General features: G+C 57.9%; 2 protein-coding genes across 6 annotated transcripts in view; both read left to right on the top strand.

Moving 5' to 3' along the window:
- The first annotated feature begins 207 nt into the window (after positions 1 to 207).
- CUNH16orf91 (chromosome unknown C16orf91 homolog) lies at positions 208 to 1,581 on the top strand. Its single transcript, XM_035021888.1, has 2 exons — positions 208 to 315; positions 392 to 1,581. The coding sequence occupies exons 1-2, from the start codon at positions 284 to 286 to the stop codon at positions 756 to 758; spliced, it is 399 nt and encodes a 132-aa protein (XP_034877779.1). The 5' UTR covers positions 208 to 283; the 3' UTR covers positions 759 to 1,581.
- Positions 1,582 to 3,697: 2,116 nt separating this feature from the next.
- Positions 3,698 to 26,076, top strand: part of UNKL (unk like zinc finger) — a 34,668-nt gene continuing 12,289 nt past the window's right edge. For 2 of the 5 annotated variants that reach the window (XM_035021883.1, XM_035021881.1), the window contains exons 1-10: positions 3,698 to 3,785; positions 4,789 to 4,998; positions 12,257 to 12,433; positions 12,776 to 12,909; positions 14,946 to 15,081; positions 15,813 to 15,930; positions 17,954 to 18,038; positions 18,431 to 18,522; positions 22,473 to 22,535; positions 25,175 to 25,352. In XM_035021883.1, the coding sequence (XP_034877774.1) occupies positions 3,709 to 3,785; positions 4,789 to 4,998; positions 12,257 to 12,433; positions 12,776 to 12,909; positions 14,946 to 15,081; positions 15,813 to 15,930; positions 17,954 to 18,038; positions 18,431 to 18,522; positions 22,473 to 22,535; positions 25,175 to 25,352 (1,270 nt within the window). In that variant the 5' untranslated portion in view covers positions 3,698 to 3,708. The remainder of the gene's footprint in view (positions 3,786 to 4,788; positions 4,999 to 12,256; positions 12,434 to 12,775; positions 12,910 to 14,945; positions 15,082 to 15,812; positions 15,931 to 17,953; positions 18,039 to 18,430; positions 18,523 to 22,472; positions 22,536 to 25,174; positions 25,353 to 26,076) is intronic. The other 3 variants (XM_035021882.1, XM_035021885.1, XM_035021884.1) reach the window with 3 other exon arrangements.

Genomic DNA, 26,076 nt, shown 5'->3' with positions numbered 1-26,076 from the left:
CGATCTCGCTCCAGCCAGACCCTGCACCCAGGTTCCTCACTGCTCCTTCCTCTTCGGGCTGGGAGCGAACTACACTTCCCGGCATGCCCTGGCGGTCTGCCGAGGGTGGCTGGTTGCGACGGAAGAGACCGCCTGAGAGTGCGCGTCATTTCCGTCGCGCGAGTGGTCCCACGTTCTGTAGTCGTGAACGGAGGCCTCGAGCGGCGTCCGGCTTCCGGTTTCGCGCATCGGAAGTGACGCAAACAGGCCGCGCCCCGGCGCCGAATGTGGAGTCCTAGTCGCGATGTGCGGCGTCTTGTGTGTGCAGGCCGCCGGGTGAGCTGTGCGGCTTCTCGGAGGGGCCGAGGGCGGGAGCCACTGGCGGGCGCGCTCACAGCTGTCTCTCTTCCAGGGCCGTCCGGGCGCTTAGGTTCGTGCGCTGGGCTTCCCGAAACCAGCCGCCTCTCGGTGGCCGGGCTCAGGCCCCGCCCGCGGCCGAGGAAGAGGACGACCCTCACCGTCCCATTCACTTCTCCTCCAGCAGAGCCCACCCGTCCCGCTGGACGGTGCAACATTCCCTGGGAAAGGAGCAGCAACGGCACTGGTGGAGGGTGTTGCCCTTCAGCCTCTCCCTCACGGTTCTGGTCGTCTGGTGCTTCTTTAGGCAGGAGACCGGCGCGGACCGGTGGTTGAAACGGGTGTTGGGAGAAGAGGAGGCGGAGCCGGGCGATGGTTTGCAGGAGGCTGGAGCTCCGGCTTCCCACCAGGCGAGAACTTAGCGGGCTGCTCGCGGAGGCTAACGGCGAGGGAACAGGCAGCCGCCCTGACGCTTTTGCCATCGCGTTTGGCCGTTTCTGCCGTGGTTATGCGCGTCCCCGGAGTGAAGGACTCGGCGCACTTGGCCACGCTGACCCGCGTTGAAGGCAGAGCAGAACGTCGTCACGTCGGAACCGCCTCTTTTCCGAACACTTGATGCCCAACGAATACGTCCAAAAGACATTTCATTTTCAGATCCCCAGAAAAGGTTTTCGGTGGCATTGTGTGCTGTTGAATTTCTGATGTGTCTTTCTACAACGTGATCATGTTTCCAAAGCAATTCTGGTGACACTTGTTTGCAGGTCATTTGCTTTCTGAGACAGAATAACTGGCAGAAAAGTTAAACTTTGATTTGCAATGTACTGTAGTGCGTAGAAATTGATACTAGTTTTACAAACTGGCAATACATTTTAATTTAGTAACATGGAATTAAGCCAATCCCTTCCCCTTTTTTGCATTTCATTAAAGAAAAGGGGGGGGGGGAGACTTTTAGTCCTTTCCAGTTCCTTTGTTTTTCTGTTTTTCCAGAATAGGAACTGAGGAAAGAAATCTAAATGTAAATTGTGGAATTTACAAAGGATACCAGAAATAATGAACTTTCTCAGCTCTACAAATTTTTATTTTTAGCAAGGTGACAATTTTCTGAGCAGAATAAGACTGATAAGTTTTCTTTTGTTTTTTTTGACAAATTGCAGGCAATATTTTTGGGTATATAAATGATATGCTTTTCAAGTACTACTTAGTAAGAAACTGCTTAATTCTGAATTAAATATAAGATGCACAAAACGAGGGTTTTTATTTACTTATGCTTCTAGTGGAAGGTTTTATCTTGGCATGTCTGTGGTGCCAAAGTTACCTGGAGGTTTCTTTCATTCAGGTGTTGGAAGGCTGCTGGTTACCTGCCAGCATACGGCTTCCGAAAGGGTCTCTATGCCGGAGTACTCTCAGTGTCCGGCCCACCTGGGTAAATTAGGCTTGTTACAGAAGTGGAACCGATACAAGTATGTTCATTATTTAAACACAGGTCAAGGTTTGGAAAGACTGACCTAATTGTATCTCAGGCTGCATTGTTATCCCAGCGGGAACAAAGAAATAAGCCGTCCTTTCCCTAACCTGGCATGGTGGTTATCTGTTTAATTGTGAACTATTTTGTTTGAGCAAGTCATTTAAACCGGAACCCTTACTTTTCTCTCACTAGTTCCTGCAGGGGAAAAAAACGTCAGACCTAATGAAAAGAATTTTTGTTTGTTTGTTTTGTTTTAAGATTTTATTTATTTATTCATGAGAGGCAGAGAAAGAGAGAGAGTGGGAGAGGCAGAGGGAGAAGCAGGCTCCCTGTGGAGCAGGGAGCCCGATGCTGGGCTCAATCCCAGGACCTTGGGATTACAACCTGAGTCAAAGGCAGACGCTTAACCAGCTGAGCTACCCAGGCGCCCCAAGAATTTTTGTTTTAATTAAAATTAATTCTCCTGTGACAAAAGCAATGTGATTTATCTGGAAAAGTTAGATACTGTAATAAGCAAAAGGAAGAGAATCAGAAACACTAAAAATCCCACCACCTAGAGCTAACCACTGTGAAAACTTTGTTGTTTACCTTTCCAGATTGTTTTGTGTGTATATAAATACACAGCTTTTCAAAACACAAGGGTGGGTAGTACTGTTTTTGATGATACATCGTGTACCACATGGGAACAAATCCTGAGTATCTCCAGGGCAGCCGCCAGCGAGGGGTGTTCTGGTTCCGGACTTCACACCCCAGACACGGGTGGGCCTTGTCATAAGCAAACGGAAGACCAAGGCCAGCTGGTGACAGTGTGAGTAGGCCCTCCCTGACCTGGGCTTTTCAAAGGCACGGGGGCAGAGCAGGTGGACAGGTAAACTGTTACGTAAAGCCTTTTATTATTTAACTGTTTCTGTCCTTGCCCAGCCACACTTCTTCAAGGGCTTGTCTTGCTGCAGGTCACCAGCGTTGCGGGTTTCTGTTCAGAAAATATTTGCCCACTCTGTGGGCTCTGCCTTATTTTAAATTTGCTTCTTAAGAAAATTTTTAATTACCAGCCAGGTTGAACATTTTAAAAAATGTCTCATGCCACATATTTACAAAACAGTGTGCTCTGGGCTTAGGTTCTCCCTCCTGAAGTGCACACCCTCCTCCTTCCGGGGTCACCTGGGCAGGACCCTGCTGCTGCTGCTTGCTTCCTGGAGTGCCTACCCCCTGTGCGTCCCCACGCACCCTGCTGGTGACGGGAGGGGCGTGTGACTCCCCCTTGACTGTGAGCTTTTTGGATTCTTTTTTAAAATCAGCGTTCTTGATACATAATTCACATGCTATTCAATTCACCCACTTAAAGTATATAATGAAAAAAAATGTTTCATATATTCACTTGGGGCAGCTATGACCACAATCTAATTTGGGGACCTGTTCTCCTTAAAAGAAAGCTGGGTAGCCATAAGCAGTGGCGCACGGCCCCCCACATCTCCCACACCCACCCCTAAGCAACTGCGTCCATTCCTTGCAGCTCCGCACCCAGCCCGGGGGTTAGAGTCGATGAATGAGTGGAGTGCTAGTGTGAGCAGCCAGCCCGCTGTCTCCACGCGGGGGACCTGCTCCGGGTCGCGCAGGTCGCTGAGGGGTGGGCCGGGGTTCGCCTGAGTGCCGGCTGGGATGAACGTGGATGAGGGGAGCCCGCGTTGGCGGGGGCGGCGCGCTCGGGGCGTGTCCCTGCCAAGCCGGACGCTGGGCTCGGTCGTCAGGCGGGTCTGGGGTCCGCCGGGCGCCGGCGGGGGCGGGGGCGGGGCGGGGCGGGGGCGGGGCCCGGGGGCGGGTGGGCGGGGGGCGCGGCGGGGGGGGAGATCCGGGGGGGCGGGGGCGGGCCCGCCTGGCGCATGCGCGCTGCATTGTTTTGACTGAAAATGCCGTCGGTTTCGAAAGCGGCGGCGGCGGCGCTGAGCGGGTCCCCCCCGCAGACGGAGAAGCCGACCCACTACAGGTCAGTGGCCGGGCCGGTCGCGGCGGGGACGGGAGCGGGGCGGGGGGCGGCCCCGTGCGCCCCCCGGCTCGCGCCCCGCGCCCCTGGGCCTGGGTGCCGCCGCCGGTGCGGCCTGGGGCCCCGCGCTGCCCCCCGCCCCGCGCCCGGGCTCCGGGCGGGTTGACCGCCGTCCGACGCGGGCTGCCGCCGCCTGAGGTGGAAAGGCGGCACCCAGGGTCTAGTGCGGCACCTGGGGGCGGGGGTTGAGGAGCACGGCAGGAGGCGGGGGTCCACGCGCCTCCGGTGGGGGGTCGGGGGTTTGCGGAGAATGTGCCTGGGATCGGGGGGCGGGCGGCCATCTGCACCCGGGGTGCCTCCGCCTGGGATCAGGGATGGCGCCAGAGCTTGGGGGTAGGGGCGTGCCTGGGGTCGCTGTGTCGCTCCTGAAGTTGGGGGTCGCGTCAGTGGTCGAGATGTGGGATGCTGCGGACCGGGCCCAGGGAATCGCATCCGGGCTGGGGATGGCGGCCGTCTGCACTTGGAGTGGGTGGTCGCGCTCGGGGTCGGGCGTCGAACCTCGGGTAGGGGATGGACCGCCGCGCCTGGGCTCGGAGGGAGGGCGGCCATCTGGACTCGGGCTGCCTCTGCCCTGGGTCGGTACGCGCCTCGGGTCGCTGCGTTGCGCGTGAACTTGGAGGTCACGTCAGTGGCCGGGATGGGGGGTGCTGCGGACGAGGTCCGGAATCGTGCCCCGGCTGGGGGTGGGGTGGGGCGGCCGTCTGGACTCGGAGTGCGGGGGGGGTCGCACCTCGGGTCGGAGATGGTTGCCTGCGCTTGGGGTCGGGGACTGTGCTCTGGGGATGGGGGGCGGCCGTTTGGGGTCATCTGCCCTTCAGAGTGGGGGCTGCTCCTGAGTTTGGGGCACCCTGGCTTGCGGGGTCCGGTCCCCGCCCACGAGTCCCCGAGGCCGCCCGCCGGCGGCGGTGGCGGCGGAAGCGACCCGCAACGCTGTTTGTCTTTTTAGGTATCTAAAGGAGTTTAGGACAGAGCAGTGCGCCCTGTTTGTGCAGCACAAGTGCGCCCAGCACAGGCCATTTACCTGTTTCCATTGGCATTTCCTAAATCAGCGTCGGCGCAGACCGCTCCGCAGGCGGGACGGCACCTTCAACTACAGTCCGGACGTGTACTGCTCCAAGTACGACGAGGCCAGCGGCGTGTGCCCCGACGGCGACGAGTGAGTGTGTGTCGGGGCCGGGCGGCCGCCTGCAGAGCGGGTCCCGTCTTCCCTCGGAAGCCTTCCCGCGGCCGCCGGTGGGGGGCAGGCTTTTCTCTGCCTTGAGGGCTATGTGTCTCAGGGACGCCCCGTGCATGGTGCAAACCCACTGGCCTGCCCACGTTGGACCCAGTTCCCCGCCTTCTCTGCATTAGAACCAACCCTCATAAGGTGCACCTGTTAGGTGTAGGACCACTCTGTAGCTGTGGGTCAGAGTGTGTGCTAGAATGCTTGCTCACACTGTGTAAATTATATCTGGAACGTTTCCTTTCTTGTGGCTTACTTATATGACTTCTTTTTAAAAAATTGATAGGAAAGTTATCTTATTTGTAGACTGCCTTTTCCATAGCACTTTTAAAGTTTAAGAAACTAAGGTTTTGTTTTGGTTGGCTTTTTTCTTAAGTTTCTTCATGGTGTTATGAACAGATGTATTTATTTAGCAATATGTAGACTGGGAAACAGGCAAGCGCAGAGTGTGTGTTCACAGAGTGGGCAGAAATTCGTAGCTGGAGGTTTTGCACTTTTCTCCTGGACCCTTTGAGGCAGGAGGAGGGCTGATCCATCTCTGCCTGGAAATAGGGTAGCCTTCCTGAGCTCCAGGCCCTCCGAAAACCACTGCTTGCTCCCCTTCTGTTCAGATCCAGCACTGATTTGAGGGAGGTCCTTCAGGCTCCATTCCCTGATCCTTTGAAAGGAGCTGGGTCTCCAGGAATGCTCCCTTTGGAAGACCACATTCACTCTCCTGCACAGAGAGTGGAGTGATGTCTGCTGTCCTTCATTTTCTAAAGATGCTCAGGCCAGGGAGTAAACTTTTCATCCATGCATTATCATAAACTTCATACACTTACACACTTACTGAAAGTGTAGTTGAACACCAGATAGTTAAATAGGATTGTTGTTAAGGCAGCTTGAAGCCTGCTGAAGAAATGTGCCCAGCTCCTCCTCTTTTAAGATGGAGTTATGCTCCTGCAAAGTTTTTTTTTTTTTAAGATTGGGGGAGGGGCAGAGGGAGAGGGAGAAGCAGGCTCCACACCGAGCAGGAAGCCCTATGAGGGGCTCGATCCCAGGACCCTGGGACCATGACCTGAGCCAAAGGCAGACGCCTAACGACTGAGCCACCCAGGTGTCCCTATTTAATTGCTTTTTGAGCTGATGTTTTCTGTAAGTGGGTCTTCAGAAGGGATGTGTTTACTAGCTGAGGCCTGGCATCAGGTCCCCTATTTTCTTTGGCCACGTCAGTCACCCTCCTGGGCCTTGGGTCCTGAGTTACCCGGGGTGGTGGGAGCACTGCTGCTTGACCCTGGTGTAGGGATCCAGTAACCTGGCATGTTTGACTCCGTCCTAGAGCCCAGTCAGTACAAAGGACCAACTTGACAGTATTCACTAATGCTTTTTTTTTTTAGATTTTATTTATTTATTTGACGGAGATATAGCAAGAGCAGGAACACAAGCAGGGGGAGTGGGAGAGGGAGAAGCAGGCCTCCCGCGGAGCAGGGAGCCCGATGTAGGGCTCGATCCCAGGACCCTGGGATCATGACCTGAGCCGAAGGCAGACACTTAACGACTGAGCCACCCACGCGCCCCGACTAATGCTCTTAATGCATGTGGACAAAGTCTGTTTGCACAGTTGTTTGGGGTTCTGGAGTCTGCATGTCCTGGTATTGACTCAGCCCCTTTGCTGGGCGTTAGGGTGGCAACCAGTTCTTGCAGGATGAAGCATCGGCACTGGACACCTACCTGCACGTGGTCATTTCAGCTGGGCTCAGTAGTAAATAGCACGCAATTATTGATTACAGAAATATTAATGTGTAATCTAAATGACATAGAGGTCATCATTGAGAACCAGGATGAGTGGGAGTGAGCTGCCTGTTGGCCCTTTCCTGTTGTGGGTGCATCCTGTGAGCCTGCATACAGTGAGAAAGTCACATGTCTGAGTAAAGATTTGTCCCTTGTGTTGAGTCCTTTAGGAAGTGTTTGGTGGGGCAGATGTCTCCCCTGGGGATCTCTCCTTAGTCCTCCTCCACTCCATGGGAGAGGGGTTTTCTCATCCCCAAGTGGAATGGCCCAGAGTTTGTCCCATGGGACTACATAGTCTGGTTTATGCTGCATCGTCATGGAATTTTAAGTAGATAGTCCCTTTCAGAGCAAGGACAGAACCTCCCTTTTATTTCAGTTCTTGGGTTCTTGAGAGTTCTGGTTGGGGCATATGTACTACCAACCTGTTATTTAAAAGCATGAACACTATGAGAGAGCAAAAACTCTTCAGGCCTTGTCGGGTGACAGAAGCATCCAGCATTGTTCTTGGCGCTGGCTGGGGGCGCCTTGTGGCTGAGCTGTGGGGCAGGACAGGACGGGGGAACCCCGGAGGGATGGCACCCCTGCTGTCACGGCCCTTCCTAGGCTGGCGGTCACCTTCTCCCCTTGTTGTCACTCCTCCTCCTGTGGCCCCCCTCCCCCACCCTTTTTCCTTGGCGGGTGGTCACCCTTTCCCTCTCACCATCACCCCTTCCCTCCGGGCCCCCCTCGCTCCCCGTGGTGCTCCCTGCGTCACCTCTGGGTAGACCCCCCGCTGTCATCTCCCCCTCCCCAGGGGCACCCCTGCTATGACCCCCTTTTCTCGGCGGGCGGACCCCCCTTTGGCGGGGGAGGTCAGTCTGCGCTGGCGGCCCGCGGTCCTTGCTCTCTGGGGGCGGTCCGCTCTGGCGGACACGCCCCTTCCCCGGAGCCGGCCGCGATTGGCCGTGCGGGTCACGTGCTCCCGCTCGGCCCCGTGGGCAGGAGCCTCCCCGCTGCGCGGCAGGGACGCCGGGGTCGGCTCCGCGGGGTGCGCATTTGGAAGTCCACGGAGAGGGCGGGCGGTGCAGGACGCCGGTTGCTAACCTAGGGTCTGGCCCAGCTCCACCAGGTCGGTGTTCCCACTTGTGAGGATCCATTTCAGGTACTTCTTAGGCTGGGCTTCAAGGAAAGCAACTCCTGTCCGGAGGGTTTTCGTGGTCCGGCCCCATCCCGAAAGCTGGTCTGAGAGAGGCTTTGGGTGTGGACAGCCCCAGGCCCCCCGCGGGCCCTGCTCCACCCCCGCCGACCCGCAGGGCTGGTGTGAGTGTTCGCACCTGGAACCCGCGTGTGGTTGGCCCCTCCCGCTGCCTGAGAGCACGGGCTCGCTCCTGGGGATGATCAGGTGCCTTCGCAGAGGCGGGCTTCCAGGGGTCTGCGGGGCTTCTCCTGGAGAACATTTTCATTGGGGAAACAATCAAGCAGCCCCCAACTATGTCAAGTACAAAGTAACCAGTCTCCTCTGTTGATCCGCCTCCTGCCCTGGCGAGTGGTCCTCCCTACCCCGTTACAGATTTTCTCGCTGAAAAAGAGATAGGCCCGACCTGTTCCTGTGGCCTTATATCTTCAGGGCTCCCGTGGCAGGCCAGGCTCTTTCCCCCACAGCCCCCTCCTCACTGCCCTTGGAGTCTGTGGGGACGCAGGCCCTGGGCCAGGTGGGCTGTTGGTGTGTGATTCCATGGGCTTTCCCCTTACCGTCCTGGTGTGCCGCTGGGAGCTTGCTGACCCAGAGTGGCTGTACTCAGCGTCTGCTGCACCACACCTGTCCTCTCTGGTCTTTCTGCACGAAGACCCGAGTGTCTGGGCCCTCAGCTTTGGGTGAATTTCTCTGCAGGGTAGCTGTAAGCTTGCTCCAAGCTGGTCTCACCAGAGAACTCTGCTTGGGCATTTGGGGTGGGGTGAAAGCCAAAGGCAGGTCCTGAACATTAGAGCCAAACAGCCTGTAGTCAGGGGGCTACTTACAGTCTGGAAGACACAGGCTTTTAGGGGACACATTAGCCAGCTTGACCGGATTACATCAGGTGACTGGGTTGGCCTGGGAGAGCCCCGAAGAGCGAAGGTGCAGGGATGGAGGAGGCGACCAGGAGGAGGCCCCTGGCACAGGGAGGTCCCACGCAGGCGGGCGGAGCCTTCTGTCTTCCAGATGGGGTGTCAGCTTTGTGGGCGCAGAGGGAGGAGTGACACCTGTTGCTGGTACTGATGGTCCCTGTTAGGGACTAATGAGGGGTCACTGTCCTGGCTCCGAAGTCCAGAGACTGGAGGTGCAGAGTTGAGGGGATGGACGTGGTCAACAGGGGTTAGTTGGCAGCCCCCCTTCCCTAGTGTCCAAGAGGAGGGGTGCACGTGCGATGACACTCGAGCTTCTCCCCGGAAGCCCCACCTGCCCACCCCCCACCTCCCTGCCCCCACTTGTCTGCGGCCCACGGGTCCTCCTTTTGTTCATGTTTGTTGTCACCCGTGTTCCGTGGCTGCATCCAGTTACTCGGCTTGTTCATTTTGCGCCTCAGTTATTTGTGTGCTATGTTCGGGTCTCCCCCCGCATGTCTGAGCCCCCTGGGTGTGGGCAAGAAGTCAGGTTGCACTTGAGCGTCCCCTAAAGCCCAGCAGCATCGACGTCACCTAGGGTTGTCCTGCAGGTGGGATCTGAGGCTCCCACCTGGACGGCAGCATCACCTCTGGGACTGGCCAGCCCTTCCGGGGCTTCTGACGCACACCCTAGTGTGCTCCTGGCTGGTGCTGGTGCACAGTGGGGATGGGCTTGGTGGACCACCTCTGTCCCCTTTGCAGATCCATCTTGGTGAGGGCTGCCAGAGGGAGGGGTTAATTTCAGGCTCTCTTGGAGAGGTAGGGGCAGTCTTGAGCCCCTGGTCTGTTCCTCCTGCTCCCCCCTTCCTGGCTCCCAGGTTCTAGCGTGATGCTGCATCATGCCCGTGATGGAACCCTGGTTGAATTGCATTGTTTGGTCACTAATCGTGGCAGATGGCTTGAGAAGCAAGGGGCTCACCTGAATTTGGTGCTTGGCAGAACCTAGTCACACCTGGGTACATCGTGGGTGCGGCGGGCTCCTGCGAGGAAGAATCTGCATGCGGTGTTGGGCTGAACCCTGGCTCTTTCCTGCCCCAGGGAGAGTTCTGGCTTTCCCGCTGTGTTCTGTGTGAGGCCTCCCCTCCCCTCTCAGACCTTCCAAAGGTGGAGCCGTTTTCCTTCATTAAGAGCCCGTCCATGTCTTGAGGTCATGGCCAGAGTAAAATAATAGTGCCTGCTCGGTGCTTGGTGCTCCGTGCTCCGTGCTCAGTGGTTGTGCTTGGTACTCGTTCCTTGTGGTTGGTGCTCCGTGGTCGGTGCTCGATGGTCGTGCTTGGTGCTAAGTGCTCCATGCTCAGTGGTTGTGTTCGGTACTCGGTCAGTGCTCCGTGGCTGGTGCTCCATGGTCGGTGCTTGGTGGTCATGCTCAGTGCTCAGTGGTCGTGCTCGGTGCTCCATGCTCAGTGCTCAGGGCTGGGCAGGGGGACTGGGCTGGGCTCTGGTTGCCTTGGCAACAGCACCAGAGAGGAAACCAGAGGGTGCTTAGTACTCTCCTGAGGGGCCGCTAGGAAGCGAGTGAAGGCTGAGACGTGACATTGAGACATCGGGATGGGAGGTCAGGCGGGCACCTCCAGGGAGCACGGTTGGTGCCCTTTGTGAATGGTGTTCGGTCACGTGAAAAGCAGGGGCGGGGCCCCGTGTTCTCCCCCAGGCTGTCCAGCGTGGCTGAGCTCTCCGTGACAGCCTCCACCACCTGGCTGCCCAAAACTGAGTCACAGACCAGTGCTGGGATGTGGCGGTGTCGAGGTGTGAAAACACTGCACGAGCGCACTTTTCTGTAGGAATAGATCAAATCTCTCTCCTCTCCCTCTTCTCTGGTCCCAGTGGGCTTTGTCGATGATTAGGGTTACACACGTATGACGTGAAATGTGCCATTTTAACTGTGTTTCTTAGTGCAGGGTAGTGGCAGTGACGACTTTCACCGTATTGTGCACCCATCCCCACTGTCTGCTTCCAGATTCTTTCCAGCTTTGCACATGGGAGATGTGCCCATTGTGCACTCAGTCCTCGGGGGTCCCCGAGCTGCTCGTGCCCACGCGATCCCCCGTTGCTCTTTGACTTCTTAGGACTGCCTGGAGCCTTCATCCTTTCGTGTCCGGCTTCTGTCACTGAGCAGAATGTCCTCGAGGTGTACGTCTTGTAAAACGCGTCAGAATGTCCTTCCTTTCTAAGGCTGAGTAACGTCCTGTTGTCTGGATGGGCCCCCCCCTTTGCTTCCCCGCTCATTAGTTGATGGGCATCAGGGTTGTTTGAGGCCGAGGCTGTCGTGGATCCTGTGCTTCCGGCGTTTCTGGGTGCACCTCGGGAGCAGAACTGCCCGGCCCGCCCGTTGGCTTCTCCTTCGGTGGTTGCTTGGTTGGTTCCAAAGGACCCAGCCTCGTGGGCATGGCGTCCTGTCTGTCTCCTTGTGCTGTGCACACCCCAGGTGCCCCAAAAGGTCTGGGGTGCTCTCTGCCAAGGCTGAGCCTGCATGTCCTTATCGTGGGAGATAGCAGTTGAGAGTGAGAGGCCCCCGAGTTGTTCTCTCTGGGTCTCGTCCGTGCTCCATGTGGGGAACCTCATAGGGCAGTGAGGTGGGACTGGGCCTTACCCGAGCCTCACGTGGTGCTCCCCGGCCATTGCTGGAGGGGACAGGCAGTGACAGGCTCCCACCTCACTCCTTGGGTGGCTCAGGGACACGGCTGGCTCAGACTCCTTTTCCTTGCTCTTCTCTGTGACTCTTGTCTAGAGGGACTGATCGACCTCGAGGTGGGCTCGGGGACCGTCTCCACGTGTGCTGGCCACCCCCCTGCAGCATGAGCCCTTTGCTGCCCTTCGCTGCCTGGGGAGTCGTGTGGACTCCCCCAGGAGTGAGTGGCTTGGCACCTGCACATGATCCTGCCCATCCCCCTGCATCTGCTTCTCTCTTGTCCCACCGCCATCCCCCTCTAGCCAGGCCCAGGCCCCTCCTTCCCTCGAGGGGTCCCCAGAAGTCTCTGGGTGGGATGGGAGTGACCACCAACCCCTCATCTGGTAACGCTTGTCAGGAACAGTGAGGACACAGCTGTATCAAAGGGGGGAGCCTCATTTGTCCATATTCACAACATGATGCAGGGTGATTTTCAGGGAAATCTGGTATTGTATTTTCTACCACATGTATTGAGGGATTTGTGGGGGTCTGAGTGCCCTGGGGATAGGTGTTCTGCCAGGGGTGGCAGTCCCATGGTGAGAGCAGGTGTTTGTGGGGTGGGGCAGGTCGATGCTGAGGGTGCCCCCAGCCCCAAGGCCTCAGATGGCCTATGTTGGCCCCTCTGCTTCCCAGGTGTCCGTACCTGCACCGGACGACCGGGGACACTGAGCGCAAGTACCACCTGCGTTACTACAAGACGGGCACGTGCATCCACGAGACGGATGCCCGGGGCCACTGCGTGAAGAACGGGCTGCACTGCGCCTTTGCTCACGGCCCGCTGGACCTGCGGCCACCCGTGTGTGACATCAGGTGCGTGGGGGTGTCCACGCTCCCCTCCCGGGGCTGTGGGCGCTGCCGGCCACAGCAGCACTCTCTCCAGGCCTTGACTTCATTCCTGATGAGACAGTTTCCTTCCTGATGCATGTGGCCGTGGGAGCTCGCGGGGCTGAGCTCGAGGGAGGCGTCCAGATGCTCGCTAAACACACAACTCGGCTCTGACGGTGTTGGATTTAGGGTTGTGCCCGAGGGCTGCCCGTCCGGAACCTTCTAGGTAGCTGCACAGAGTGACAGAAGCAAACGATTGTCTCCCCTTCCCGAAGGGCTGAGGCAGATATGCGGCAGAGCAGTGACCACCGTGTGGTTTGATCGTAGGGAGCTCCAGGCCCAGGAAGCGTTGCAGAACGGCCAGCTCTGCGGTGCGGATGGCATCCCTGACCTGCAGCCCGGGGTCTTGGCCAGCCAGGCCATGATTGAGAAGATCCTGGGTGAGGACCCCCGGTGGCAAGGTAACCCCGAGGCCGCCACGGAGGGGGGCAGGGGGCATTCGTCTCTGTCTGCAAAATGACCACACAGTGGACCTCACCCCCTTCATTCAGAGACCAGATGGGGAAACTGAGTCTCCAGTTGCGTACATTACCCCCAGTCCCTCAGGTAGCGGCCGCCAAGTGGGATCTGAACCCACACGTCTGGTCCCCAAGGCTGCTCTGACCTTTACTGCGGCATCTCCTTGGTGAGGTCAGCCTCCGGCTGCCACCAGGGAGGGGATTGTGTCGCGGGCACATCTCCTTCCTGGGCTTCCTGTCCCAGAGCTGGGCTGAGGTGGGGTTTGGCTTTTTCATTAGTAGATTTTATTTTGGGGCCTCTCTAGATTTACGGAAAAGTTGCAGGTAGTACCAAGTTCCCACGTTGCCCCCGCCTTCCGTGTTAGAAACACCTGCACTGTCCTGATACATTTGTTACAGTCAAGGAACCAAGATGGATACTTTATCACTAAGTACTGAGCACAGTTTTCCCTCAGGGCTCCTGGTGGCCTGGGGGTGGGGGATGGGCTTGGACAAGTCAGTCCTGTGTCTGCCCTACAGGATCCTACAGGCTGGCACCACTGCCCCAGCCCCTGGTGACCCCTGGCCCTTTACGCCATCGTTCTGTTCCATGGCTTTGTCTTTTCCAGAATGTCATGTAGTTGGAATCATCCAGGATGTAGATTTTCAGACGGGCTTCTTTCCTCTGGAGCCACATCATCCTGGCTCGCTAGCGCATGTCTTCTCCCCACTTCTAGCCCACTGTTGGGATGGACCACCGTTCCTGTGTCCGTTGCCTCCTGAAGGACTTTGGGGTCATAGGCTGTGTTTTGGTTGCCTTCCGCTATGAGCATGGGATGTGTTGCTTCTGGTGTGTGTTTGCATGCCTGGGTGTGTGCAGACCACGTCCTCACCGCCCCAGGAGCTGGGACGGAATGCTCGCAGGCGACTTTCTGGACGCCTGGCCTTCACGTTTACTTTGTAGCTTTGAAGGCATCGAGGAGCCTGTGTCTCCTGGTTGCTGTGAACAGCTCATTTCTGCCTGTTTCGTGGCACTCGGCAGGACCTTGTGTCTACCGGGCAAGCGGTCAATACTTGGGAATCAATATTCTATAATTTTCTTAAAGTCAGCCTTTTTGTTCCTCAAACCCCTTTTGTTCTCTCCACACCCTCCTGTGTGGTTTACCTTTCTTGTCTTTTGATGACGTATTTGAAATTGAATTTGGTGTGGCTGGACTTGGAGACGTTTCTTAAGGGCCAGGTGGCGTGGTTCCGGGCTCTTGGGCTGGGCTGTCCCTCCCACTGCTGCTCTCTGTCCCTCAGCATGGAGCTCAGTGCTGTCCGTTATTAACCAGCCCAAGAATGGTATAATTTTTAGGAATATCTTTTTATTAGTTCCTGCTTTTAAATGACCCCAGTGGTTTTTTGGCTTGTTTTTGCTTTGAGATGAAATTCAAAGAGCATGAAATTAATCATTTAAAAAATAGACCTATTTTGGGGGCAGTTTTAGGTTCCACTGATGGGAAAGTATGGAGGGTTCCCACATACCCTGTGACTCCACGTGCTCTCCTTCCCCGCCGCTGTGGGACATATGTCCCCACCTGCGAGCTGACAAGGACTACATGCCCTTATCATCCAACGTCCATCATTTACATCAGGATTAACGTGTCCGTTTCAGGGGTTTTCAGTATGTTTGGGGTCGTGCAGTCCTGTTGGGAGCTAGTTTGAGACTCTCTCTGGCCCCCACGGTCAGCCCCACCCTCTCCCCCGCCGCACCCTTGTCCTTCCTGTCTGCGGATCTGCCGCACGCACCTTTGCTGTGGTGGAATCACACGGTTGCTAGACTCCTGTGTCTGGTCTGTCCCTGATCAGCAGGTTCTCGAGTTCATCTGGTTTGTAGTGGGTGTGCGTGGCCATGGGGCAGACACACTGTGTTCATCCATCTACGGATACTGGGGATGCTTCTCCTCCTGGCCGTGTGAGCGCGTGTACACGTTCCCACGTGGACCCCTGTTTTTCAGACACTAACTTCGTGCTGGGCAGCTACAAGACGGAGCAGTGCCCGAAGCCCCCGCGCCTGTGTCGCCAGGGCTACGCGTGTCCGCACTACCACAACAGCCGGGACCGACGGCGAAACCCCAGGAGGTTCCAGTACAGGTGAGCCCCTAGGGCACGGGGCCCGTCCCAGCCTGAGCCCTGCCACCTTCTTGCATGGATTCTGTGCTGCCTCGTGTGCCCAAGAGTGCCCGCGCTCATGGCGAGCTGGTCCGTGACAGCCAGGGTCCTCTCTCCGCGTCGTTTCGGGGCTGAGGGGCAGGGAGCTGCACATTCGTAGCCTCCAGGTGTTATTCACCGGAGGTAAGCTGGAGAAGATAAAGCGAATTGACCGTGTATTGAAGGGATAGCAAATGTGCTAAATAATAGTAAAATCTTACTTCTTTCTGCTGTCAATTTTTTCCGTAAATCCAAAGAAATGAGAATAACGTTGCCAGTAAGTCCCAGAAGAATGAGATTTGGGTTGGGTTTTCAAACTGTGGGATCAAACATCTCAGATTCGAGGGAGCGTGCAGCGCGCGAGGCTGGGCCCGGCCTCCCGTCTCCCCGGCTCCTTCCCCGACATGCTCCGCACGTCAGCATGGGGCTCTGACTCAGCCTCACTTTATGTTTTGTAGAAAATAAAAACAGGCCTCCTGAGTCCCTGTCTGGGTTTAGGTGGCACTCAGCCTGCTTTTGTGTGTTCTGGTAAGGAAAGAGGCATGCGTCCGGGGCCGCACGCACCATCCTGCATGCGAGGGGAGCCCCGTGACAGCTGGACGGATGGGCAGCCCCAGGTGTGCAGGAAGGACGCCTGCTCTTAAGTCCCTAGTGACCCCGCCCCGTCCCCCCAGGTCCACCCCGTGTCCCAGCGTGAAGCACGGTGACGAGTGGGGCGAGCCCGCGAGGTGTGACAGCGGGGACAGCTGTCAGTACTGCCATTCTCGCGCGGAGCAGCAGTTCCACCCCGAGGTAGGAGCCCGTCTGCCACGGGAGCCACAGCCCTGCTCCCAGCCTGTGCGAGCGCGGCACTCCTGTGTCTGGGGTCCCCGGGGACCACCCTCAGGTTCTGTGACTTGCTAGAAGGGCCCACAGAGCTCAGCAGTGCTGTGGTGTCCACAGTTAGAGTTGTTACTGATGGGATGCAGGCCGAAATCCGCTGAGGGCGGGGTCCTGAGTGGGGCAGGGTCCCTGGGAGACAGGCACCGACGCCCAGCTCTGTCCTCCAGTGGGTCATGTGGACAGCGCCCACTTCTTCCGGCAGTGATGTGTCACCAACCGGGGAAGACCCCCTGGCCCTTAGTGTCTAGGGTTTTTATCAGGGGTCATGTGGATGTGGCTGATCTCGGTTTCCAGCCTTCCAGAGGCTGAGCTGACACTGCATGGCCCAGAGCCGCCACCATAAATCACGTTGTTACCATCTGGTGTGGCCCACAACCAGGTAAACGGAGACACTTCCCAGGCAGGACGTTCCAGGGGCTCAGAGGTCACCCCTCCAGGAGCCGGTGAAGGCCAGTCCTTTCTTTGGAACGTGCGGGGTGTGGTCAGCTGAAGCTGAGCTAAGCAGTGCACACTTGGATTTGTGTTAAAAACAAACCAGCGGGGACACCTGGGTGACTTGGTCAGCTGAGTGTCCAGCTCTTGATTTCAGCTGAGCTTATGATCTCAGGGTTGTGAGATCAAACCCTGTAATTGGGGGTCTGCACTTAGCGGGGAGTCTGCTTGAGATCCTCTCTACCTCTTCCCCTGCTTGCGTGCTTGCTCTCTGTCTCTCAAATAAATAAATAAATAAATCTTTAAAAAACAAACAAAACCGGGTGCCTGGGTGGCTCAGTCAGTTAAGCGTCTGCCTTTGGCTCAGGTTATGATTCCAGGGTCCTGGAATCAAGCCCCACATCGGGCTCCCTGCTCAGTGGGGAGTCTGCTTTTCCCTCTGCCCCAGTCCCCTGCTTGTGCTCTCTCTCTGTCAAGTAAGTAATTTTTTAAAAAACAAACAAGCAGAATGCCAGCAAATCAGCCCCCTTCAGGGGGCGGGACAGTGTGGGGACCAGGGCAGGTGGGGGGTGGAGGACCAGGGCCAGGCTTCCTGCCAGGAGGACAGGCAGGGAGGGTGGGGTGTGCCGATCCTGTGAACCAAGCTTGCTTGCAGGAGGGGGGCCTTGTGGGGAGAGCAGGGGGCAGGGGTGGAGCAGTCAAGTTGGAGAGCAGGAAATGGGGACCTGTCAGTGCCCAGGCCAGGTGATAGGCCTGGGCGGAGGGTTGCCCTGTGGCCTGTGCTGGCCCATTAGGAGCGGGACTCGTCCTTTTCTGGTGGAGGGCTGCTCCTGGCCCAGGGTCCTTGAAGCCCCAGGGAAGGAGGGCGAAGAGCCCAGGGGAGTGGCATTTGTGGGGGAAGGGAGGCGGGAGGCCGGGGAAGCCTTCCTGAGGGTGTCGATTGGGGTCTGGCAGGGGTGCAGAGGGGCCTGGGGTCTGTCCCTCGAGGGTCCTGGTGAGCTGGTGGCCAGAACCAAGTGTCACTGGCACCATGAGAGTATTTTTGACCCAAGTTTGTAGTGGGGTCAGGGCTGGCCATGGAGCTCATGCATGTACTCATGTCAGGGGCATTGCTTGAGTGCCTCCTGTATACCGAGCCCTGAATTGGGTGCCTCTTCAGGAAACGCCAAGTGGTCAGTTGACTCCGTGTGATTTCAAGGACAGTCCGACCTGCTCTGTGGAAGGCAGGGGATCGTGGACCACGGCGTGTGAGGCATAGGCCACGTGCCCACCCCCTTCTCAGGAAACCCCGCTGAGATTTGGAGCAGGGCCCTCTGCGCTGTGACGCAGCAGCTCCTGGCTTCCTGCGGAAACCCGTCCCCAGCTGCCGAGCCGGGAGCCCGACCCTCAGGTCATGACCTGAGCCGAAACCCAGAGCCGGACGCTTCACTGACGAGCCACCCAGGTGCCCGTGTTTCATTTTTAAACTGTATCGATTTTATTGTTTTACTTTGTTTCTTAGATCTACAAATCCACCAAGTGCAACGATATGCGCCAAACCGGTTACTGCCCGCGGGGTCCCTTCTGCGCCTTCGCACACGTGGACAGTGAGTGCCCAATGCCTGCCTCTCGTCTGCAGCAGGAGGGGGGCTGGTAGCCCCTGGCATGCCTTCTGGGCACGTCGGGCTGGCCCCCCGCCCTGGTCAGAGGCTGCCCTGCGCTGCGGGGCCCAGGCTTCTGGCTCAGTGACGACAGTCGCAAACTCCAGCTTCCCCTTCTGCTTTTCATTTTAACGGGGAGGTTGGCTAGTCTTGTTGAAATTTCCTGTCTTTGTCGCGGCACTGCTGCCGCCCTCTCCCCACTCCCGTCACTTGGGAAGACTGTTGTCGCCAGGCCTCCCTCCGTCCCTTGCGTGGGGGCTCCCGGGACCGGGTCACCCTGCACACAGCTGTTTCCAGCCCGCGGTCGTTCAAAGCCCTCTGCCTCCCTTTCTTGACAGAGAGCCTCGGGATGGCCAATGGCTGGGGCTGCCGAGACCTGGCTCCCGCCCCCACCAGCAGCTCCGCGGCCAGCAGCGGCCAGCCTGCACACGTAAGTGGACAGCACCTGAGGCATGAGCGCCTAGGGACACGAACGGAAGTGGTCTGCCTGTGGGGTCGGCGGCTCCTTCTAGAAGTCCGTGAGAGCCTGGCGGGCTTCTGGCCTGGGCGGGCTGACCCAGCCTCTCCAGACATGCACGATTCGGCCACGCAGGACAGCGGTGTCGGGCTGAGCATCAAGAAGGGGCCCCGAGTCCGGGTGGGGCTCCTCCTGGGTAGACAGCCGTGGCAGGAGGGGCGGTGTCCTGGCAGGGCTGGTCCCTCGATTGCGGCCAGGAGGGCGGCCCCCGGCGCTGCAGGTTTGCTTTGGGCACGGAGAGATTTGGGGCGCTCTCAACAGGGCCCTCGTGTCTGTGTGGGAGGAGGCTCCGACCTGGCGCCCGCCCATCCCGCTGGCTGTGCAGTGGGCTCCTTCCGTCTGCTCCCGCTGGATGCTTGCAAGAGGGCGAGAGCCACCCCTGCGGCAGGACGGAGGTGGCTCAGTGTTAGGGTGGCCGGGAAAGTGCCCACATATGAGGAAATGGGAAGCACAGGGCATTTCCCCACCCACCTTTCCACTTGGTGCTTTTTTAAAAAAAAGAGGAACACAGGAAAGGTGAGAAAAACTGGGTGGAATTTACTTGCGAGGAGCCTGGCCGGTGAGACGCCTGGTCGCGGTCCGTTCTGCGCCTCCCTGTGTCCTGTGCCGGAGGTGGCCTGGCCGTGGTTGCGCTCCACGTGGGTCGGCGCACAGTGGCCTGTGCATGCGTGTCTGAGCCCGGAGCCCAGAATGGTCATGTGCCTGCTGTGTCCCCGCAGTCCTGGCTCCGAAGCACCGGGGTGTCCAGCGTGATCCCTGCTCGCGTCCCCGTGCCCACAGCACACAGGTTTCCCTCACTGTGCAGCCCTGGCAGGGCCCAGTCCCTGTGCCACTGACCCCCTCCTTCACTCCCAGCCAAGTGTCCCCTGGCGGACCAAGCAGGGGAGTGTTCCGGACCACCAGCTGGCCCGTAGCCTAGCCAGTGCTGGGCATGGCAGGAAGCCCTCCCTCTCTCCTCTTGGTGGCTCCCAGGGGCCGTGGCAGTCGTGGGCTTAGGTGGTGGTCAGAAGGCCACTGGCTTGGCCTCCCTGAGGGCCTGGGCTGAATGGAGTCGGTTCGGGGGGTTGTATCCGGGAAGGCAACGCAGGATGGAAGCCCTGGGCCCCTTGGGGGACGGTGCCGGAACAGTGTGCCCACGCCTGCACGCGGGGTCTGGTGAGGGCGTCTTTTATGTTGGTTGTTTTGTTTAATTATTTTGCAATTTAAGAAGTTGGCCTGCTAGGGTGCAGAGTGGGGGCCGGGGCTGTGGTCGAGCTCCTGGGGGGATGGCTGTGTGAACTGTGTGGAGCTGATGGTCACACAACCTCGTGACTGTGCTGAGTGCCACAGAGCCCTTCACTTCGGAAAGCTTACGCTCCTGTGAGTTCATCTCCATTAGAATAAAAGGCCAACGCTCTCTTGTGGGCCAGCTCTGACCTCTGGGGCCCTGCGTGGACCGTGTTGGTGGCGGCTCAGGGGCACGGCCAGCCCGGCAGCTGCCCCCCTGAGCTCTCCTGCTGCAGCGGCCCCTCTGGGAGGGCCAGGCAGGGGGCGGCAGTGTCACCGGCCACCCCAGGGCACCAGGTCTGGACCAGGAGATCACACCGCAGGGGAGCTGTGCAGGGAGAGTTCAGTCTCCCCCTCACTCCAAGTCTCGTCGTTTGTAAGGATCGACGTCAAACCCCAGATCTTGACTTGTGCACAGCACTCGTCCCCCGCTACTTCCTTTGCACCGTGAACAGAGTAAGTGGAGGTTCAGCACAAAACCACGAGCCTCTGGTGCATCCTCAGACTCACTCCTGCCACACTGACCGTATCCGTGCATCGGGCACACCTGGGGAGAAGCACCTGGGGTCTCATTGTGTGTAGACGTGGTCCTGGGTTTGAGGACTCTGTCTGGGGTTGGACTCCCTTGTTTTCGAGCAGGGGAGGGAAAGAGCATCTCCACGGCACGCTCCCTGCTTTGGGGCCTGAGTGTGGGCCACGGGCCGGCTCTGTCTGCCCAGAACACACCGTGTGCTGATGTTCCTCAACAGGATCAGGCTATGAAATTCTAGAAAACATGTATGTTGTTTCTGACACAGCTCTTAGAACCCTTATAATTTCCTGGGTGATAAAAACATCTTTTGTTTTGAGGAGGTGACTCTGGGTGGGTTTCTCATAGCTCCTGGACGGGGGCCGGGCGCCGGGCACTGGGAAGGCCAAGCCACAGTTAGAAGCTTGGAACTCCCTGCGCCACCCCACATGTTCCAGGGGGCAGGAAGGGGCCAGAGATGGAGTTAATGGGATGAACCTCCATGAAAATCCCCAAAGTACAGGTTGTCTGTACTGGGAAGGTGGCACCTGCCTGAGCTCAGGACTCTCCTGGACCTCACCTGATTTGTCTCTGGCTGTCTGTGTTCTTTGCCTCATCGTCTGTTACGTAATAAATCGGTAATGTAAGTAAGTGCTTTCCGAAGCCCTGTGAGCTGTTCTAGAAGGCGGCTGGGCCCGAGGAGAGTTGTGGGTGTCCTGATCCAGAGTGGTAGGTCACAAGCACAGGTCATGGGGCCGACCCCAGGCAGAGGGTGTTGGAACTGGACTGGCATCGGGACAGCTGACACCGGGGGTCAGAGTGCAGTGTGGAGTGTCCAGGCCCCCGCAGCGGTGAGGAGCCTGGACGAAGGGGCGAGGTCCCCCACAGGGAGCCCTGTATTCCGAAAGCAAGCAGAATGGTTTCAGGATAACCTTGCTTTCCGCACAGTATCGTTTAGCCTGGAAGCATATGATACTCAGGTCTTTGGTCAGTGACTTCGGAAGCCCTCACCCCACTCTGCGGGTGGGAGGTCACTTCTGGATGAGAGAGATGCAAGGGACCCAGAAATACCAGGATGACCTCCGGGTTGAGCCCGTGGCCAAGTGTCCTGTAGAAGGAAGGGGCCCAGTCAGTGCTTGCCTGGACACCTTCCCCTCCTCTGCCCCTGGTGATCACTCTGGATTCTTTTGCAAATCCAGAAACCAAAAAAGAAAGGAAGAAAGGCCAGGATGACTTGAGCCACCACTACGAGTTCACATACTGTAAAATGAGTCATAAAAATCAGGATACTCCTTAGATCTGAAGGATATCTTGGTCTGCAGTTTTTGTGTTTATGTTGACCGGGGGAGTACTGGTCCTGAGCTCTGAGCAAAGCCTTCATTGAGCACAGTGTTCCTGGCAGGTGGCTCATCAGAATCAGGATTTGTATATGTGTAGGGGAGAAAAAAACATTTCCCACTACCCTCTTAGGTTCAGTACTGGGGCCCTTGCAGATTAAACTGACAAAAGATAAACAGGAGGAAAGGGTTATTACTTACCCGTTTGTGAGGCTTCATAGAGAAGCAGTTGGACCTGGCAGCTTAATACCCTTTTAACAAAGAGCAGTAAATCGTGCAGAAGTGGCAAGATGAAAGAAAAGGGGTTTCTGTTTCCAGGGTGGTAAACTGGGATGGTAAACGAATGAGGGAAAATAAGGTCAGGTCAGGGTTACTTAGTGAGGTCTGTCCCCCGCGGACACAGTGCTGGCGAGGGAGTGCTCCCAGGTATGGGGGAGGGGAGGGTGTGCCTTCACAAAGGAAGCTTACCCTCCTTCCCCCGCCCTGCGTTCAGCACTTTTCAACAGAATAACCCTTTGCTTCAGGCTTGGAGGTGGTGGGCACAGTGCAGAGCTCGGACCCTCCCTCACGTGGCCCAGAGGTCAGAGGTCAGTGAGCAGGTGTGAGAGACGGAGTCAGACCTGACGGAGGGTAGTGACTTGAACACCTTTGCTGTTTTCCGACACTTCCGGACTCCGCATCTTCTCACTCGCTCGCAAAGCGTAGGCGTCTGTGTGTTTGGAGTCTACCGCTGCTTTCTTCTTCTGTTGCAGGCAAAGCGGAGAGGGTCCCCTGCTGAGGGCAGCCACCGGCCCAGCGAGCAGGATGGCAAGCAGGTACAGCAGGGGGGCAGCCCAGGCTGCTGGGGCTCACACGCCTTCCCTCCGACCCAGAGCCATCCGGCCGTTGTCTGTTCGGGGCATCATTATGTTTCCACTCACCTTCTTCTTAAACTGGCCTGTTCCACGGTCTTTTGTTTCAATGTTAAAAAAATACTGGTGTTACACTTTGGAGACAACAAAACCAAAACCCCGCGGGGAGCAAGGGGTGCCCTTCATGGCCCGTCTCCATGTGTCCTGGGGCTGCCCGAACAGAGCCCGCCCATGGGGCTGCTTCAGCCACAGCCCCGGACGCCCTCGCGGTCCGGAAGTCGTCCGACTGGCCCCTCTGTCTCGCCTGGTGCTCTCCCCTGCATCTGGGTCTGTCTGCAATTTCCCCTTTTCATGAGGACACGGTCCCCCACCAGCACTGGCCAGTGCTGCTCTCTGCACTCAGAGCACCGGTCACCACCCGTGCCTCAAAGGCCTGGGGGCGCCTTGTGACAGCCAACGTGCCCCCTCTGGGCGAGCACGTTGCCTCCTGTCCGCGGGTCTCTGCTATGGTCTTTATTCCTAATTTCTACACGGGCAACGCACCCGGTCCCCCTCTGCCCTGCTTTCCCCGGCGCCCACCTGAGGCCACCCCCAGAGGACTCTCCAGAGTGTCCGGAACAAGTTGTGTAGGTTCTTGTCTCCTCTAAGGAGCTTTGAAATCAGAAAGGGAGTTGAAAGTAAAAATTTTGTGATGTTTCAAAGAGATTAAAATGGTAAGATGTTCATTAAGAACCTGAAGCTTGACATGTTGGCAACAACATAGCAGGTGCACGGGGGACTCATGCACCTGTCAGGCCCAGACACCCCAGGGGCGGCTTTGTTGGTGTGGGGGCCACCCCGGGGACATCGTGCTGGCCCGCCACCGCCCAGTGCGTCCTCATGTACACCAGCAGCCAGGAGTGATCTGCCAGGCTCATCTTCAGTCCCCTGCCTGCCTGCGCCCAGAGATGTCCTCTGTCCCGTCCCAAAGCCAGCCTGGGGATCCCCAGGTCAGCAGAGTGGCTCCCAGCATTTCCCTGGGACCCCAGTTTGAAAGGCCACATGGCTGGAGGCCAGCCTGGTGGCCCTCTGGAGACCCCTTCCTTGCTTCTGGGCACCTCTCTACCCGCCGGCTCCAGGCCCTCCCTCCCTGTAGCCTCAGGGAGATGCCAGCGAGGGTGTCCTCAGGTTTCAGGATAAAGTGTCACCTGATGTCTTAGAGGGACACGTCTCCCTGCACTACAGCTTTTTGGGTGGATGAAGCCACAGCAGGTGCCTCAGGCCAGGGGCTCTCAGCCTGGCTCAGTGTGTGGGGCAGACTGTGGGGTGCTTGCACCACCTTCCTGCCACAGCTGGGGGACGCATGCAGCCTGGAGGAGGGACGGCGTTGGGGGATGGAGCAGGCGGCCTGCGGTGTGGAGGCGGGGGGCCCACCTCTGAGCCTGAGCCTGAGCCCAGGGAGCGCCGGGGGACCTCGCTCTCCAGACTCGTGCGGTTCGGGTTCACGTAGAACAGTGGCGGTCTGTCGCAGCGTCCCTGATGCTCGTGGCTGATGTCTGCACCGGGGGCCCCTCTTGAGCACGGCCAGCAGTCCAGGAGGAAACACTGACTTGGAGAAACTATCCTGTGTGAGGTGTCTCTCCTCTCATGAAACATGTATTCTTTTATTACCATTGTTACTGTAGAAAATTTCACTTAAGCCAACAAACTAGTAAAGCCCTCCCCTACTCGGATGGTCTTGTAGCCCCTGCACAAAGCTAACTTCTGTCTCGTTTTGAAGTAAAAACCAGACGCCACACATTTTCCTCCAGTGTGGCTTCTGGTCCCCGACTGCACGGTGACTGGGGCGTGCCTCAGGCACTGCGCGCGGAGCCCCGAGCCCTGGCTTGCAGCCCGTCCTGTGGGTCATTAGTGTGCCGTCCACACTGCTGGCCGCCCTCCAGGAGCGTGCTGGTTCTGATCTGTTAGTTACCAAATAAAGATCATGGGCGTTGCCCCATGCTTTTTACCTTTCTCAGGTAACGAGATCATTTTTCTGTTCTCAGAAGCCGTATTGATTCTCTGCTGATGCCTTTTGGTGGATTTTTTGTTTACCGCCATGTGTCTGCTCTTGAAAACCATTTCTGCAGAAAAGCTCACTAAATAGGACCCTTTCTAGATGCATTTGTGCCTGTCCCTGGGTGAGCAGCAGCTAGTGACTCTGTCTGTCCTGGTTATCGTAACCAACTAGGCATTTATTTATTTATTTATTTATTAAGATTTTATTTATTTGACAGAGAAAGAGAGAGCACAAGTAAGCAGAGAGGCAGGCAGAGTGAGAGGGAGAAGCGGGCTCCCTGCAGGGAGCCCGACGCGGGGCTCGATCCCAGGACCCTGGGATCATGACCTGAGCTGAAGGCAGCCGCTTAACCGACTCAGCCACCCAGGCGCCCCCCAACTAGGCATTTAAAGCTCCTCTGGAATGTTTGGAAGAGTCCAACTTCTTTATATTTTGCTTAGCGGAAAGAAGTTAGCCAACTGTCCCATCCGTGTCCCCCCCACTCAGCCGTGGCCTCCGTCACCGAGCTGTCATGTTGCTGTTCTCCGCGCGCATCTGCTCACCTTGTCTGTGTGTCTTTGTGCAGAACCACCTGTCAGTGTCTGCAGTGGCTCACCCACTCGCCCACAGCGTGGGTTCCAGCGTGGCGTCCAGCCTGGCATCCAGCGCCGGCTCCGGCAGCTCCTCCCCGACCGCCCTGCCCACCCTCCCGGCCCGCGCCCACCCGCTCGAGCCCCCTGGCGGTGCTGCCGAGCCCCCCCCAGGTAGGTCTAAAACTTCCCCCTCGTCTCCCAACTTCTCCTCGCACCTAAGTTGTATCTATTTCAGGACACGGGGCACAATGCTCCTTGTAGGAAAGCCACCTGTGATCTGGGAACCCCACCCCCACCCCCGGCAGCAGCCACCTGGCCCTAAGATGAGAGTGGAGGGGCGTGGGGATGAGGGCAGCCAGAGGCCGTGCCTCACTGAGGGGCCCTTAACTGCTGGGAGTCCTCGAGGGTTTGGGGACTGATGACCCACGTGATTGCAGCCTGGCCGGAGGGGGGGTTGTGCTGAAAGCACCGGGTGAGGGGAGGGGCATGGAGCTGGAGGGGGTGACCTTGCTGGGCTGTGCAGGCCCCCGGCCCATGTCTGGGTGGTCCCACGTGTGGCCGCAGCTGCGGAGGGCTTGCGTTGCTGGGCTGACCTGAGCCTGAATCTCTGTCCTGGTAGAGGGAGACTTGGCAAGGGCTCTGTTTGTGGCTCTTTCAGTGTCGTCGGTCCCAGGGTGGTCCGGGACGGTGTGGCCATGGGCAGGACAGGGAAGCCGCTCCAGTGAGAGGCCCGGCCCAGTCAGCTCCAGCGCAGTCCGTCCTTGCGCCCGGGGCCCTGGAGCACACCCCTTCTTTTCTGCCTTCTCTCCTGGCGACTGGTGGGGGGGACCGGGAAGGCCCCTGTGTACCTGTGTCAGGGCGCCGGGTGGCCAGCCCCGAGATGGTTTGTTCCTAC

The sequence above is a fragment of the Mirounga leonina genome, unplaced genomic scaffold (assembly GCF_011800145.1).
Source record: "Mirounga leonina isolate KUSES-001 unplaced genomic scaffold, KU_Mleo_1.0 Mir_175, whole genome shotgun sequence".
Taxonomy (NCBI): domain Eukaryota; kingdom Metazoa; phylum Chordata; class Mammalia; order Carnivora; family Phocidae; genus Mirounga; species Mirounga leonina.
This window is presented reverse-complemented; position numbering and strand designations above follow the sequence as displayed.